Source organism: Lontra canadensis, unplaced genomic scaffold, assembly GCF_010015895.1.
Source record: "Lontra canadensis isolate GAN:19392208 unplaced genomic scaffold, GSC_riverotter_1.0 scaffold117, whole genome shotgun sequence".
Taxonomy (NCBI): domain Eukaryota; kingdom Metazoa; phylum Chordata; class Mammalia; order Carnivora; family Mustelidae; genus Lontra; species Lontra canadensis.
The window spans coordinates 2,616,827-2,635,452 of record NW_022631111.1 but is presented as its reverse complement, the minus strand read 5'-3'; the positions used below and the strand labels follow the sequence as shown (position 1 = coordinate 2,635,452).

The 18,626-nt window shown below is 36.7% G+C and overlaps 1 protein-coding gene across 6 annotated transcripts in view; it reads right to left on the bottom strand.

The window, feature by feature from the left end:
• EPB41L5 (erythrocyte membrane protein band 4.1 like 5) overlaps window positions 1-18,626 on the bottom strand; it is a 133,367-nt gene that overhangs the window by 1,884 nt on the left and 112,857 nt on the right. For 2 of the 6 annotated variants that reach the window (XM_032840902.1, XM_032840897.1), the window contains exons 19-24: window positions 16,237-16,365; window positions 13,271-13,335; window positions 9,125-9,215; window positions 6,876-6,950; window positions 4,371-4,412; window positions 3,881-4,011 (exon numbers count right to left, since the gene is read on the bottom strand). In XM_032840902.1, coding sequence (XP_032696793.1) covers window positions 3,881-4,011; window positions 4,371-4,412; window positions 6,876-6,950; window positions 9,125-9,215; window positions 13,271-13,335; window positions 16,237-16,365 — 533 coding nt within the window. The remainder of the gene's footprint in view (window positions 1-3,880; window positions 4,012-4,370; window positions 4,413-6,875; window positions 6,951-9,124; window positions 9,216-13,270; window positions 13,336-16,236; window positions 16,366-18,626) is intronic. The other 4 variants (XM_032840898.1, XM_032840899.1, XM_032840900.1 and 1 more) reach the window with 4 other exon arrangements.

The following is an 18,626-nucleotide window of genomic DNA, read 5'->3' as shown; positions in this document are numbered from 1 at the left end:
ACTAAAACTTACCATTCTTAGAGCCCATTCACCAGCTCCCTAATCCTTCCTTCCTACCTTTTCAAGACAGTTAAATGAACAATTTTCATGATGTTAATATTCAGTGTTTGTTGTAATTATGCAAATATTTTCACAACTGCTATAAGCATATTATAATTTTTCTTATATAATTTGCTCTTCCTGGATTGAAGAACTGTTTCCTTTTTTCACTGTTTGTTCCATTTTCTGTACTTATTTCTAATTTGTCCTTAAGCTTGCAGCTAGAACCATGGATCTCACCATAGTACATTCAGACATGTCATTTAATTTTTCAAAAACTGGGGTAGGCCACGTGTTTGTGTTTTTTTCTTGGCAATATCCTTCTTGGAACTCTGTACCCCCTCTTCAAATCTGTACAGAATTGTTCCTAGACCGGTGGGGCAGCTGCTGCCTCATAACTTTCTTCTACCTTCCTCCTGGTCAGTTCCTATACCTGTTTCCTGGGTCTGGTGTCTTCCTCCTTGGATAATCACCTTGTTTTGATAAAACACATCCTCCAGTAGGTAAATGCCTGAGTAAGACCGCATGGGAAATATGTATTTTAGAGAAACTCCAGGTCTACTCATTCTAATCTCACACTTACCTGATAGTCTAGACATAAACATCTAGGTAAAAAATAATTTTCCTCCAGAATTCTGAAGGCATTGCTCCATTAACTTCCTGCTTTCAGGGAAGTATGCGTTCATTCTGATTACCAATCCCTTCATGTAATCTTTTTTACCTCCCTCTCTGAAGACTTACATATCCTTTCTTAACTCTGATATTCTGAAATTTCATGATGGTCTTTGGCGTTGTCTATTTTCATTCTTTGTGCTGGGTACTCAGACCCACTCAATCTAAAAACTCAAGTACTTTTCCATGCCTGGGTAGCTCAGTCGTTTAACTGTTTGCCTTGGCTCAGGTCATGATGTCAGGATCCTGGGATCAGGCCCATATTAGGCTCCCTGCTCAGCGGGGAGTCTGCTTTTCCCTCTCCCCCAGCTCATGCTCTGTCTCTCAAATAAATAAAAGCTTAAACAAAACAAAACAAAAGTACTTGTGAGAAATCTCAATTCCTCTGACAATCTTATTTACTCTGTTCTTCTTTCTGGATCTTCAATGATTCATATATACTGGGCTGCCTGGACCAATCCTCCCAATTTTCTCTTCTGTCCCAGTTTTCATCTTATTCTTCTACTTTTTTGGGAGATTTCCTCAACCTTATCTTCCACACATTCTTTGGATTTTACTCTTAACATGGTTAATAATTTCTAAGAACACCGCGGATTGTTTCCTTCCTTTTTCATTTCCTGTTAGTGTTGCATGGATACAGCATCTCCTCTCTCATGAAACTATATTTGTGAAGTTTCTGATGCTCATGTTCCCTTCTGTCCTCCCTGCTTCTTTTTCAGCTTACTGGTTTCAGGTTTTCCTCACACTTCTGGAAATCTTTGGCTCTCTTCACACGTATGAGGAAAGCACCTGTTCATATTTAAAAGTGAAGCACTGGACTGCCATTTGGAAACTGTACATACGGAGAAACTCATTAACTAATGGGCTTGTAGTAGTTGCAGAGGACTCCACAAAGCTGTGTCTAGACTTTAGACCCACAGAAAATGAGATTATAAATGTTTAAGATGCTAAATATGTGGCAATTTGCTACACAACAAACTAATAAACATAATTATGTTTACACAATTATCTATATTGCTATTTATGTAGTTGACTATTAATGGGGTTTTGGAAAGTTTTCAGCTTGGGCTATTATGAATACAGCTGCTATAAATATTCTTCTACATGTCCTCTGATAGACATTTATTTATATTTCTACTGGGTATGTATATAATAGAATCACTGAGTCACTGGTTATGTTCAGCTTTAGTAGATACTGCCAAACCTATTTCCAACATGGTTATTCCAATTTAAAAAGTTCCAGTTGCCCCATACCTTCACCAACACTTGATACTAGGTGTCTTTTTCACTTCAGCAATTCTGGTAATAGACAGTGGTCATTTCATGGTGGTTTGAATTTGTATTCCTCAATGACTAGTCAAGTTGTACACTGTCATGTATGCTAATTGACCACCTGGATATCCCCTTCTGAATTGCCTTTTCAAGTCTTGCCAATTTTTCTATTTATCTGTTTTTTCATTATTGATTTATAAGAGATTTATATATTCTAGACATATAAAAGATTCTTTTCTTTGTCAAAGAAAGATAGATGGAGATCAATGGGGAGGAGGGAGGAAGTGCAAGTATTTTCTCTCTCTCTCTGGCTTCCCTTTTTGAGATCTTGAAATCATTTCTTTTAATGAACAGAAGTTCTTGATATAATCCAAGTTATTGATTTTTTTCCCATTATTTAAGCTTTTGACCTGTTTAAAAAATATTTCCTGATCTTCAGAATGTTTGCTTATATTTTCTTCTAAAAGCTTTATTATCTGATGTTTTACATTTAGATCTGCAATCCATCTAGAATGGATTTTTGTGTATGGTCTGAGGTTGGGTCAAAATTCATCTTTTCCCACATGGGTATTTAATTTGTCCGGCTGATTTACTAAAAAGCCATCCTTTCCCCACAGCACCACACCATCCCTTTTTCACAAATCAGGTAATTGTTTATGGGTGAGTTTGTTTCTAGACCCTATTCTATTCCACTGATTCATTTATCTTTTTTTTTTTAAGTATGATTGACATTTAACATTATATTAGTTTTAGGTGCACTACTTCTACCTGTCCTTTTTGATCTCTTTAATTCCTCTATGACTATTTTGTTCTGGGAAGAAATGTCGACAATCTCTTCTTTCATCTGTAATTTTTAATTTAAAAGTCCTAAGAACTCATATTTTGTTGTGTAAACTCAATTACAAAGCATTATCACCTGGTTCTCTGCACATAATCTCTATTTTTACAGTGGCAATTACTAGGCATATAAATAGTTAGAAAAATAACCTATTAAAACTGTACACAGTGCTATTTGACAACTATATGTGAGTTCCCTAGGGCAAATCCCATGCCTGTTTTGTTCACTGCTATCTTCAGTGCTGCCAAACCAGATAACATCAATGCCTGGTACATAACAGACATTCAATAAGTGTTTGCTGAGTGAGTGATTATATTACTTTGAAGACTGTGGAGATAAGAGAACAACTTTAAAATGAAACTATCAATTCCTCTCAAGTTAATCAGCTCAAATAATTTTTCCAATTAATGAGGACATTTCTTCTTTAATTAGGAAAGCATCTACTTCGACTGACCTACACTCTCAACACCAGGAGGATGTGAGAAACAGACATCACCAGGAAGTTTGAGGTGAGAATGAAGGCAGCTGTGCATCTTTTGCAAAATATATACAGTTTGGGTTCTAACAATGAAGAGTTGAAGAACTACACGCCAGACAAAAGGTTTTTTTGAGTCTAGCTTCTGTTTGAGGCAAGCAATATGTTGAAATGAACTTGTAACAGCTATTGGTAAAAGGTATCTCAGAGCCCTCATCTTGGGAATCTCCGACCTCACTCTTATCTATAACTCTTCACCTTACAGATGGACAACGTAATAGTAAAAAATGAAAGGAAGAGACATAAATGAATTTTAATATAAATTTTTAAAGATAAGCCTGTTAATATGTTGACATTTATGAAGACTTCATAAAAATATATAAGGGTTACCTCATGATTTTGTAGAAAATTGTTATAGACAAGAAAACAGAAAAAACACTATTCTAAATAGGGAAAAAATTTATCCAGTTTCAATTAAGTTCGGTTAAAGAACAACTGACATTACTGCTATAAATATATTAATTTTATTATTTTTTCCTCCTAACAGATGCCTAAGAACTGCAATGGAGAAATAATTTCCTCACCTGGTCACAGCATCCACCAAGAATGGTGCTGGGGGAGAAATCAGCGAGATCACTTCTCTGTTACCATGTCCCTCCTTCCCTGCCAAGGATGGTCCACTTCCTGCCAGTCCATTGGAAAGGACACCGCTCTGCTGAGGGAGACAGACACACCTGAGCAGAGGTGACAACACTGGCTCGGGCATCAGCAGTTCAGCTCCAAGCTACCTTCCCTAATGATTATGGTAATAAGTAAGAGGATTTTGATGGTCATGGGCTGTTTTGGTTTGTTTTTTAACATACTCCACCTTAGATTTTTATTTTTGTTTTCATCAGCAGCATTAAGCCTTTACAAACAGAAACACTAAATCACTAGTTTGAAGCCATTAAGTTCAGTAAACAGAACTCTGGGAATGAACCCACATTTTTTAAGGAAAAACAAGATTCTGGTAATCCTTGAGGCCTTACTCTGAAAGGGTGACCAAAATAAAAACTGCAAATATCATTAACTTACTGGTACAATCCACCGTGGTGTGATCATGGATGTTGAAGATACCTAAAATAAATTTTACATATGTGTTTACTTTTAGGGAAGACTTGTTTTCATAATCATGCTCACAATGTTTTCTTCTCCGGAATGCACTGTAGAGGGAGACAGTTCTTAATGGCTCCCCCTGAGCTGACATGCACTTTGAATCCAAGATCCTCTTCTACAACACAGACGTCATACTCACCACTTAAGAAACTGTTATAATTTTAAGAATCTCTTTAATTTAAAAATGTTCTACTCCAAGAAAGCTACTACTACTTTCAGTTCCATATTAATAGGACTTCCCCCACCCCCCAAACCCAGCACCCAGTTTAACATTTTATGTTCTGACATTTCAGTTCATTACAAATAACCATAGCCTTCTTGGTAGCATCCTGAACAATGGATTGGGACTAATCCAAATGAATAGCACAAAGAAAGTACATAGGAAAAAAATCTGTTTATATACAGGTCATTCTCTAATTATCATTCATGCATATAGAAACACTCATATTGCTCCTGACTAATTGGGAAGGACCTAGAAATAATGAGAATAATAAAGTATAGAACTTATATTGGGGGGGTTATAATGACAAAGTTTAAGAATAGAAACAGAAGTCTTGAATGAGAAAAATATTGTAGTCTTAGCTAAGAACACAAATTATTATAAATATATCAATTCTTTCCCCAAATAAACTTATGCATTTAATGCATTTACAAATAAAAATCCAAAGGATTTTTGGAGGGGTGGGACCAGAAAAAGTTATTCTAAAAATCTTCTGAAAGAATTAACAAGCAAAAATTAAAAAACAGCTACATAATAATGCTTGGCAGGCCTTACTCTGTATCAAAATCAATAAAAAAGCTAAAGTTATTAGTAGAGTGTTATATTTCTAATAACAGAGAAATCTGTTAAGTGTAACAGAACGGAGAGTCAATATGCAGAATCTAAAATATGTGATATTCTAGATTTTGATTTAAAACAAAAGCAGCATTCTAAATTTGCAGGAAAGGGAAACCGTATCAGTGATATAAAAAAGTTGTTTAGGGGCGCCTGGGTGGCTCAGTGGTTTAAAGCCTCTGCCCTCGGCTCAGGTCATGATCCCAGAGTCCTGGGATCAAGTCCCACATCCGGCTCTCTCAGCAGGGAGCCTGCTTCCCACCCCCCCCAACCCCCCCGCCCCCACCTGCCTCTCTGCCTACTTGTGATCTCTGTCAAATAAATAAAATCTTTAAAAAAAATAAAAAAAAATTAAAAAGTTGTTTAATCAATGATTTTCATCACCATATCCACTTACAATAGAGTGCACATGGAATAAGGTTCTGAGTTAGGCCCCAGGAAGTCCTCCTCTGAGCTTTAGGCCATCTTGCATTAATCTTTGAAGTTACTTCTTTTATCTTTATAAAGGATTATCATGGCTAAACACTGACACTATCCCTTTTGTCTTCTGCCTGCTCACTTTCCCAGACTTATGATCCTTATCCTTTGGTAAAGTTTCTGTTTACTGATCTAAGCTACTGGTTACCAAAAGGTGGTTCCCAGACCACATCTGCATTACCAGGAACATGTTAGAAATGCAACTTCTCAGGCCTTAACTACCAACACCCCCCCCCCACCACCACCAAATCACAAACTCTTAAGGTGGAGCCTGGCAATCTGTGTTTTAATACACTCTCCAGGTGATTCTGATACACACCCAAGTTTAAGAATTAATGATCTGGGGCACCTGGGTGGCTCAGTGGGTTAAAGCCTCTGCCTTCAGCTCGGGTCATGATCCCAGGGTCCGGGGTTCGAGCCCCGAATCGGACTCTCTGCTCGGCGGAGAGCCTGCTTCCACCTCTCTCTCTCTGCCTGCCTCTCTGCCTACTTGTGATCTCTGTCTGTCAAATAAATAAATAAAATCTTTAAAGAAAAAAAAAAAAAAAGAACTAATGATCTAAGCAAACATTCAGGTCCAGAGAAAGTACCATCCGTACTTCCAAGTCTTCAAAATGACATCTAGTTGCCACAGCAATTCTTGTCATATTACTCATAACACACTGAATTTGTACATCTTTCATCTCAACTATACAGTAAGTCTCTGGAGGGAAAGCATTGTTTCTTATTTGTATTATAATTTGGTCACAGTACCCAACACACACTGTCTCCTATACTGCAATAACAAGCCATACTTTCAGTGCCAACCACTCTTATGCTCTATGTCCTTATTGTTTCAAATTCTTTATGTTTATCCCCATATACTTCCTTACGTTACTTAATAGAGTGTTGGATTACAAATAGGCTTACAGTAACATTTGGTTACTATACAGTGACACATAAATTTAAACTGGTGAAATTTTAATAGAAAGGCAAGGCTAAGTGATTACTGAAATATGACCCCTTAAATGAACAGTTTTACTAAATGGTTAAAAAGGCAAAAATTGGAATGTAGCAGGAATATTTTTCAAAACAGAAATTCCTTTCCAACTTGCTGTTTTAAAGCTATTTACCTGAGGTGGGACTGTGTGGTCCATTAGATTCTCAGTTAGAGATAAAAGCAAGGCATCCAATTCATCTGTGGCATCCTATGAATGATAAAATATTTATAGCTGTTGAATGACTCAAATCATCAAACTAAATTTTTTCCATATCCTCTCAACTTATAATTCTGACCCAGCCCTTGTTGGTGTTAACCTTTAAACAAACAGGGATACTCAGGAATCATGGTTATTATAGTGATTCCACTTTGCTTGGAGGGGAACCTAGACCAAAACCAGAAGTTGAGAAAGCTAAAGTGTTATGGGGGGCACCTGGGTGTCTCAGTCAGTTAAGTGTCTGCCTTCAGCTCTGGTTATGATCTCAGGATCCTGGGACCAAGTCCCACATTCAGCTCCCTGCTCAGTGGAGTCTGCTTCTCCCTCTGCCTCTGGACCTCTGCCCAACTTGTGCCCTCTCTCTCTCAAATAAATAAAATCTTAAAAAACAAAAAAACAGTGTTATGGGAATTTTCATAGCGCTACTCTTTTTGGTGAGACAAAACTCAAGTAGGATTAAGATTATTCTGGCTTGGGGTGCCTTCACTTAATTTTGGTTAAGTGTCTGCCTTCAGCTCAGGTCATGATCCCAAGGTCCTGGGATGGAGCCCCACATCAGGCTCCCTGCTCCGTGGGAAGCCCTGCTTCTCCCTCTCCCTCCAACTGCTGCTCCCCCTTGCTTGTGTTCTCTCTCCCTCTCTCTCTGTCAAATAAATAAATAAATAAAATCTTTTTAAAAAAAGGACTGTTCTGCCTCTTAGCTCTTAGACTGGAAGAGAGAGAGAAAAGTTTCAGCACAGGAGACAGTAAGTAAAGAAGATGACTAAATTCCGAAGACCTCTTTATTCAGAGGTACCGGTACTTCACTGTTTGAAAAAGAGTACAATATGAACTTCCCCCATAAATGTTAATCAATACTTTTTAAATAGTATTTGAAGCACCTAACGGAAGATGGGTCTCTGTATTACAGAAAAAGAAACAGAGAGAGAGAAGGTAGGTCAGTAGGAAGAATTTAAAGATAATAAAAGATAAAATTCCAAACTGAAAATAAGAAAAGTAAGTATCTAGGGTGTAGTAAACATAACAAAAAAGGCCCTTCATTTATACAGTCCTATTTCCATCTATCTGTCTTCAGGCTGTGGTCAATCTCCTATTTATGTCTCAACATTCCACTTAATTTTAATCGCAGGTAGGAAAAAATTGTTCTGAAAAAAAAAAATTGTCTCTCCCTTCTCACATCTCCCTCCTCTTCTGCCACCACCTCCCACCTGTGGCCTGCGTGCCCCCAAACAGCATGTATACATCTCTCCCATAATGTATTAAAATTCACTCTCTCAATGGAATGTAAGCATTCTGAAAAAAGAGTCCATGTTTAGCCTTTGAATTTTTGAGACTAGCATGCTATCTGATACATATTATAATATGCAATAAATCTCTGAATTAAATGACCTGCTCTGTTCCAAAACAATTTCAGACTTCACTTAATTTTCAATGATCAAAGATGTCAATGTATCTTTTTAGGATTTTAATTAGCAGAAAAGAAGCTCCTGACTGAAGATATTTTAAGCTGGATTTTTTTAAACCCAAAAGTCTGAAAAATTATACACCTAAATCTCAATTATAAGTCTTTGGATAGCAGGAATACAGGTGATTCCTAACTTCTTTTTAAGAAATATTTGACAAATTACTACAGTTAATGCACTTATGTGGTTAAAGAGCAAAATGGTAAACGTTCATTTATAAGGGTAATTTTTCATTTAACTTGCAAATTAAAACATTCAATGGGCAATGAACTAGGTTTCTATGATTTCTGGACTGGTAAGGGCATGACAAGGGGCAGAAAAGCAGGGGCTATGACGAGCTGGTTATACTGCAACACAATGATAGGGTGCTGGTGTTTCAAGCAATCATTATTTATTTAGTGCCTACTACATGCCATCTAGTGTTTGAGACACTTAGGGAGGTATAGCCAGCATCAAAAAATGAAAAATACAAAGATCACCTAAAACAAAAAGACCAACAACTAACAGAAAAACTGAAGAAGCCCTGAGATACTCTTGTGAAAGATTTTGACAATGGGAGTCTCTCCAGAGAACTGAAGCTCAATGCTTTTCTCACAGCTTAAGTTCTGGTGTCAGTCAGAAATCACCAACATCTGTGGTTATACCACAGGACTCAATTCAATATGGTCTTCGCAGAAACTTCCAAAGCCAAGTGTCCGTTACCTTAAGAACAGAACCATTTGCTGCAGGTGTGGTATGCATCAGAGCAAGAGAATCTTCAGGGAAGGGCACATTATTCTCATTTAATACAGCACTGGAAGAAAAAGATAAATTCATAACATGGAGCACCTGTACAGGCATAGGGAACATGTTCGAAGAAAGGACTTCAGAAAGAGCAATAATTCATGTAGAGGAAAAAGAAATGACAATCTATGAGGAGCATGACAGCAGTTAGTGTTGCATTCATGTGTGAGACCCTTCTCCATCCACCATGTAACAGTTTTCATATCCACACCAGGCTCATTCACAGATGGATCAAAATGGTAGACTATTTTGTTTCCCTACTAAATCTCACTGAAAGTTCAGAAAAGATTTATTTTAAAAAGAAAGATACACAAACAAGATAGATCAAATTGAATGATTTGTAAAGGCTGTCATCAAATACATGAATGGGAAAGCTCAGTGGACTAAAAACTAACCAGAATACCTGAGATATGGGAGAATAGTCAGAAAATCATAGGATGAAGCCACCACCTAATGACACAGGCTGGACACTCTGCTGTAGAAGGCAGAAGCAACACCTAGAGTGGTCCAGATAGTACAACAGAACTAGCCAGGTGAGAGGTATATGCCAGAGAATGGGTTACTAGGCCTGCCAGCAGGAATCACAACAGTGTCTAATCCCAGGTAAGAATAACAGGAACAGGAGCAGTTTTCACAGATGGCTTCAACACCGGGGAGGAAACAGGGGGAATCTAGAGCCAAAAGGCCATCATTCACCAAGGTAACACATCAAGTAGGAAATCCCAGTCCTTCCTAATACTGCTGAAAAGTGTGTAATTAGGAGCAGGTCCTGAAGCCTACAAGGAGAATAAGAAAAAATGAGAAATATATCCTAGATTGAAAAAGTGAGACATAATTAGTGAGGTGGAAGCTAGGACCCATAACAATGAGGCAAAAAGAGGCAAAGAGATGAAAAATAAGAAGGGATAGTTATGAGAAACAGAAATGATCATGATGTTTCAACTAATGGATACTTGACATTCAAAAAGATAATGGCTTATGATTTTCCGGAACTGAAAAAAGACCCGTATACGTCTTCAGATTGAAAGGCCACCTTGAATACTAAAATTTTTTTTTTTAAAAACCTACTCTTAGACAGTAATGAAAATGTAGAACTTGAAGAATAAGCAGTAAAATGCAAAGAGAAAAAATAACTTTGTGCTTCAGAAAGAAGCAACAGCTCAGAGGAAAGGACTCAATATAAGAAAAAGTGAACAATAAAAGGAGTAAAATATTTCTTACAACAAATTCTCCCAACCCTTAAGAAAAGATTAGTCACATACAATTTACACTTCTGCAAAAAACAGAAAGAAGGAGATGAAAAGCTTCTGCAGCCATTCTGCTCAGTCATGACCCAGCAATTTCACTCTCAGGTATACACCCTAAAAAAATCTTCACAACATGTATAAGGAAGAACATGTACAACATTAATTTGGAACAACACGGCCCATTAATAAAAGAAGGAATAAACTGTGACTGACTTATGTAGTTAAAATGGTAGTTAAAATGAAGGGAATATGGATTTTTTAAAAATTCAGATACATCAAAACAAAAAAACACTGAATTACATACTTCTAATGGGTGAATCACACAGTATTTAAATTTTACCCAATAAAGCTGTTAATACAAAAATAAATGATCTGAAGAGATGTTTCTCCAAAGTAGAAAAGACATTGAACATTCATCAACTCAATCTCATTTTGGTAAATGAAAATCAAAACCACAATGAGACACGCTTCATACTCTCTAGGACGGCTGTAATTTTAAACATGGAGAATAATGAGCATTGGAAAGGATGTGGAGAAACTGGTACCCACATACATTGCTGGTGGGAACTGGAACTGTGTAGCTGTTTTGGAAGACAGTTTGGCAATTCCTCAAAAAGTTAAACACAGAGTTACTACGTGATTAACTCAGCAATCACCCTCCTGGGTATATAAAGAATTGAAATCATGTCTACAAAAATTCTTGCATGTGAATGTTCATAGCATAGCATAACAGTCAAAAAGTGGGAACAAGAGAAATGTCCACAATTCATATAAGGATAAACAAAATGTGGAATATCTAATACAATGGAATATTATTCAGCCCTAAAGAGAAGTGAAGTACAAATACATGATACAATATGGATCAACCATGAAAACATTATGTTAAATGAAAGTAGTCAGATATGAAAGGCCACATATTATGTGATTCCACTAATATGAACTGTCCAGAGTAGACAAATCTAGTATGTGGAGAGATTGCAATGGGTGTAATGTTTCTTTTAGAGGATACAGATATTATGGAATTAGACAGTAGTAATGGTACTAAACTCTTGTCAGTATACTAAAAAGCACTGAATTGTATAGTTATAAAGGGAAAACATTATGGTATGGGAATTACAACTCAATAAAAAAGATAAAGATGGTCTAAATCAACTACAGCAAAATGTAGTATTGAGTGGTATTACAAAGCTTGCAAGATATTACAAAGCTTGATATTTGGTAAACAGCCAATATATAATCTCCGCAGTTTCCTCTGTGCCTGAAATATTTCCTTTTTTAAAAGGGGGTACAGTAGGGGCACCTGGATGGCTCAGTCAGTTAAGCAGCTGCCTTCAACTCAGATCACGATCCTAGGATCCTGGGATTGAGCCCCAAAAAGGGCTCCCTGCCCAGCAGGGAGCCTACTTATCCCTCTGCTCCTCCTGCTTATGCTCTCTCTAGTTCTCTCTCAAATAAATAAATAAAATTTATTAATTAAAAAAAGGGGGTACAGTAATTTCTTAAAAGTGTTGTATGGCACAGGAACAAAACAGACTACAGAAAAGATTAACAGAAAAGTAAAAGTTCCAGAAACAGACCCAAGTTTAAACAAGAACTTAAAGAATATATTTCAGGGGTGCCTGGGTGGCTCAGTGGGTTAAGCCTCTGCCTTCAGCTCAGGTCATGATCTCAGGGTCCTCGGATTGAGCCCCGCATTAGGCTCTCTGCTTAGCAGGGAGCCTGCTTCCCCTCTCTCTGCCTGCCTCTCGGCCTACTTGTAATTTCTCTCTCTGTTAAGAAAGAAAGAAAGAAAGAAAGAAAGAAAGAAAGAACGAAAGAACGAACGAACACATTTCAAGTCCTATGGGGAAACATCAATAGCCATTTAGAAAAGCAAATCTATAAGTTGGAGTGCATTCTAGGTTCTTTCCAGCTTTAAGAGGTCGATGAACTGGGCAGGCTTCTAACCCCATTATCCTCTTATTGGCAAAAAAAAAAAAAAGAAAGAAAAAGAAAAAAAATTTTTTTTATGAAGTTCTAAAAGGCTCTAATAAAAATATTGTGGGCCAACTGATTTACTGAAATTAAAGAAAACGTTACATTTTAATTCCAGTTTTACCCCAATCATCGATTAGCTTGTTTGCTGAATACTAACTATAAAGTTGTATACACAAAGCATGCTATATGCTTAAGGGCTATTTTGGTTATAGTATCTGGAACTGAGTATGATTAATCAGGAAATTCCTCACTGAATACATTTTGAATAATGGGAAGAGGAACAGCATTCATTCATTCAACAATGTTTAGCACCGACAAAGCAGAGAACACTGGATACACAGTGATGAACAAAAACAAAATGGCACAAAGTAGGGGATAAAAGCCTAGCAAAGCAAATAAATGGCCTAATACTCATTAAAGAAAAGAGAGGCAGAAGGGACTTGGAGAGAACAGCAAATAAATTTACTTGAATAGTGTGAGGGCCCATAATAAGAAAGTTTGTAAGAACAAGGCCACTGCGATAACAGGATGGCACTAGAATTAAGAGAAATAATATACATCCCACACCATGTATAAGATTAAAACTATCTTTAAAGATTGCTTTTGCTCTGCAGTTTGATTCAGTAAAAGAATGAGAATGCAGAGAGACAAATTAGAAGTACCTCCAGATAATCTAAAACTAGGTAGTAAGCAGCCAAGTAATGGACAGAAGAGTGAATTCAAGCTATCTTTCAAATAGCCTGCAATTATGAGGTGATACACTGGAGAAGAGGAAAACAGACCAAAAAAAGAAAAGTGAAGAGGAGAAAAACATCAATTTAATTCTAACCCAGAACTGTACCTGTTTGTGGAAGCATCCTGAACACTGGTGTTTTTATGACTTAATAAGCTATCTTCTCTTGTAACCTAAGAAAATGAAATCATAAAAAAATTAAATATTTGTTGAGGATACTAAAGTAACAAGAAATTTATACTTCTTTCCAGTAAGAACAAAAATATCACTTTGCTTCAGTTCTGGAGGTAATCATAACTTGTCCATGGAAATATCCATACTATACCTCTTACAGCCCCATCCCACACCCAAATTAATAATCCACACTTCCACTTTAACAGCACAGAAATTCACACCCTGTACTAGACAGCTCTCACTTAAATTTAAGATACCATGATGTGTTAGTCAATATGTACAGAATCCCAAAAGATTCAATGCCAGAATTTTTGGAATTTACATGATGAAAAGAAGAAAGAGATGTTAAACAGTGTATTTGGCTTTTTATTTTTTCCTGAACACAACGAATATGTTAAGAGGAAATTCTAAAATATTTTTCTGAAGGGGTCACTTTTTTCCTTTAACTTTATTGCAGTATCATTTACATACAGTAAAACGCACACATTTTTAATATAGGGTTTGATGAATTCTGAAAAATACAGAGGTGCATAACCAACGCCAAAGTCACCATGTGCAACATTTTCACTACCCCCACAACATTCCCTTTTGGCCAATGCAACCTCATCAAAAACCCTTACACATGGCAAACAGTGAGCATTATGTCTTATAGTTTAATGTAAATGGAATCATAATACCTACATTTTTAGTGTCTATTTCTTTAGAATGACATGATGTTTTTGAGATTCGCCCATGGTGCTGCATGTATCACCAATTCATTACTTTTTATGTGCTGAGAAACATTCCAATGAAAAGAGATACCACAATTTGTTTATGTTTACCTGCTGATGGACACTTGGGTTGTTTCTAGTTTTTATCTATTTCAAATAATGCTGCTAGGAAGACTCGTGTACTATCATCTGTGTGAACCTATGTTTTTATTTCTCTTGGGTAAATACCTCAGAGTGGACCTGTGTGGTCATGTGGGAAGTATATGTTTAGAACATCACCAAATTCTTCTTAAAGTGCTTATATAACATTTTATACTCTTACCAGCCATGTGCACTGCAGAAGCACCATCACTGCCAACACAGGCATGGTCAGTTCTTAATACTGGCCATGAATGTGTTTTTCAGCATGAAGTGTGATGCTCACTGATGTCCTTTATTAGGCTTAAGAAGCTCCATTCTGTTTCTAGTTTGCTGTGAGCATTTATCACAAATGGGTACTGATTTCTGTGAAATGCCTTTTCCATATGAATTGAGATAATTTACTTTTTAATATGGTGAACTGTAGTGGTTTTTGAAGGATAAATCAACTTTTTTCCTGAGGTAAATGCTACTTGGTCTATTTTGTTAAGGATTTTTGAATCTATGTACAAGAGGGGTATCGGTCTATGGTTTCTTTTCATATGAAATCTTTTTCTGGCTTTGGTACTAGGGTAATATTAGTATCAGTAAATGAGGTGGGAAGTGCTCCCTCCTCTTCTATTTTCTGAAAGAGTTAGTGTGGAACTCTTATTTCTTCCTTAAAAGCTCAGTAGATTTCAACAATGAAGGCATCAGGTCCTTGATTTTTCTTCATGGGAAGCTTTCTAACTATAAAATGAAATCTCCTTATTTTAGGGTCATTCAAGTTATTTTTTTCTTGCTCAAGTCAAGAAAAATCCAAAAGTGTAAATGAAATGTAAGGCAGTGACAACAATTACTACTGCTAATACAACATGCAGCTTCAACATTGGGGATTTCAACACTTAATTAAATGCTCTTTATGTTCCATGTCCTTTACATTATATTATCTTATTCTTGTAAACCACCTTAAGGTAGGTACTACCAATATCCTTTCTTAAACATAATTAAACTGAGGCTCAGAGAAACTAACTTGCAACTCACAACACTAGTTTGTGATAGACTAGAAATGGGATTCAAATTCAAGTTGTCTAATTCCAGAGCCTGTACTGTCATATTTTACATTTACTTTTACAGGCAAATATTATGTCTTAGGTTTATACTCGTGGGGAGAGGATAGATAAGTAAAGCATGAACAATATTCTGCAAATCATCTCAGGTTCCCTTCAAGGCTTGTGCCTGGGGACAGAGTGGATAAAGTGCATCTTCTCAACAACAGGATATTTCGAAATTCTAGTTGAGAATGTGATTTAGTTAGAAGGAATTCTGTTCTGATTTTACTATGGAGGGTAAGTCTGAAAGTTAGGGAGCATCAAGGAAAAACTGACTTTGGAGAAGATGGATGCCATAAACTTCATGGGGGCTGGTCCTTCCCCACTGCATCCTTCACAATGTCACAGCCAACTCCTTCACCTGTTAACTGTCACTCTTGTGACACACAACTCTGCCAAACTGAGGGCAGATGAGTGGTAGGGAATAGCAGATTGCTAAAGAAAGACCTAAAACTACAGACTTAGTGTTGATAAGAACCTCAAAGTCATTAGATTTTCTGGCTATAAAAGTGGCAAAGATTAGAGACTCACTTCTATAGGAATTTGACTTAAAAAGAAAAAAGAACTTCTTATGCCCTAGAGGGTCTTTACTTTCAACTTTTTATCCCATGACTGTCCCCTCTTAATCTAGCTTGTACTGAGACTCAGGAAGGCATTCTGCCATCTTGAGCATGTGTATGGGTACTACTTTCTATCTCTAAGCACTAGCTAGGTCGTGTCTTTGGGTCTCTCTGCTGTTCTTTTCCCTTCATCAGGACTATCCCCATTAAAGACAGCTTACCATTATGGACATTGGGGAGGGTATGTGCTACGGTGAGTGCTGTGAAATGTGTCAGCCTGATGATTCACAGACCTATACCCTGGGGCAAATAATACATTATATGTTAATAAAAATAATTAAAAAAAAAGAAAAAGAAAAGAAAATAGACCCAATGTCAATAAATAAATAAAGGCAGCCTACCTTGTGCACTGCTTCTACTTGAGCCTTCAAAATATTACTCTTCAAGTCAGGAGGAACTCTTCTGGCATTCAATCCTGGGCTCTCAATGGCATTATTAAGACATTTCTCAGTCAACTTCACCACCTCCTCCTAGATATTAAAAATATACTGTAAGCAACTCTGATGGATTATAGTTATATGGAAATAGGAAAGGTGCTGATGAAAGTTCACATTCAGACAACCAGGAAATCACGTGTCTTAAATAGTCATGTCCTAGTCCAAGAATAGTCACCTCCCACATGCAGTTTCAAACTAAGGCACAGTAATCACAAACATGAAATATGAATTGGTAGGGGTCTCTAGAAATCATAAAGCCCAATTTCCTGTCTTTAAAGCAACTGAATAACTGACTACATCATTCAGGACAAATGCTTGAATGAAATCGTACATGGAAAACATGAGCTGTTTGCTGTAATTCAACTGATTTTAGGTTAGGCCCTACACAAGCTAATCACTGCAATTCTGGAGCTATCACCAGTAGATGATTTTGTTTAGAATTATGTTACTTAGCCACAAACAGTCCCTCTCAGGTATAGACTACGAAAATGACAGAACAAAGCCCAAGTCCAGTCAGTAAAGGTCACAACGAAAACATTATAAATAAACCATTATGAAAAGAAGTATATGGAATGAAGCAAATTAAGAAGGTTAAGTGCTCCTGGATGGCTCACTTGGTTAAGCATATGGCTCTTGATCTCATTTCTGATGGTGAGTTTAAGCCCCACACTGGGCTCCGCGCTTGGCATGGAACCTTCTTAAAAAAAAAAGTACTTTAAATTATCTGCACTACAAATGATACTTGAGTGGCAACAACAACACTTTATCACTATTATAACTGTGCTTGATACTTAAGGCTGGTCTAAACAACAAAGTCACTCTAAACATTTTCTTAGTCTTAGACACGGCTTTTGTTCTGTAAAACAGGTTAGCTGCCATGTATGGGATTAAACACTATGCTGTTCTTTCAGATTTGAAAGATTTAATTAATGTGCTTATTCTGATTCAGTGTTTTTCAGTGTGGTTTCCACACATCTGCCTCTGTGTGGGACCCTAAAATCTGAATGATCTGAATGTTGAAGGAGCTTCCTTCTGTGATTCTAATACACATAAAAGTCTAAGAACCACTGCTTTGGACTAAACTCTAATGCCTGTGACTGCCTAGTCTTGAGAATGATTCCTATTAATTGCAGGAAGTCCCTAGGTCCTTTTTCAGTTATAGGTAGTTCATATGGTATAATCCAGCAATCCCACTTCTGGGCATATATTCAAAGGAAACAAAATTACAATTCTGAAGAGACTTCTGCCCTCCCATGTTCACTACAGTATTATGTGCAGTATCCAAGATACAGAAACAACATAAACATCCATGGAAGGATGATGGATTAAAAATGTGGTGAGTGTAAATGTTTATATGGAATATTATTTACCTTTAAAAACAAGGAAATCTTAGCATAGGGAGCAAGTCAAATATTGTAATGACTTTGTACTGTGACAGTAACTACACTTACGGTGAGCATTTCATAATGCATGTAATTATAGAATCACCGCCATACATTTGAAACTAATATAAGATTGCATGTCAACTATACTTCAATTTAAAAAAAGAAGGAAACTCTGCCATTTACAACAACATGGATGAAGCTGGAGGGCATTACGCTAAGTGAAACAAGTCAGAGAATGACAAATACTGCATGGTATTACTTACATGTGGAAATTAATAAACAAAAAAAATCCAACTCAGAAACAGAAAGTAGAATGGTGGTTGCCAGGCGTTTGGGGGTGGGGAAATAGGTAAAGCCTAGTAAAAAAGTACAAATTTCCAGTTATAACATGAATTAAATTCTGAGGACCTAATATATAGCATGGTGGCTATAGCTAATCATCTGTTCCGTATACTTGAAATTTGTTTAGAGAGTAGATCTTAAGCATTCTCACTAAAAACCAAAAGAAACCAAAAAGGTAACTATATGAGGTAACAGGTATATTAATTCAACTGTAGAAATCATTTCACAATGTATATGTATATCAAATCATCGTGTTGTATTCCTTAAATATATTACAATTTTATTTGTCAAATATATCTCGATAAAGAAAAATCATGGCTAATTCAAATACTTTGACATTTTCTTTTCAGAGTCAATTATGTTTCGGAGTTGAAATTACTTGTTAATTGTTTATATTTGACATTATAGGATTCTCAGAGCAAGCTGCCTCTTGACGTAAGCAGAGATTTCTTTTTCTGTCTATATTCCAAACATAAACAAGAATTCAACACACAGGGGCGTCTGGGTGGCTCAGTTGTAAAGCATTCTGCCTTTGGCTCAGGTCATGATCTCAGGGTCCCGGGATTG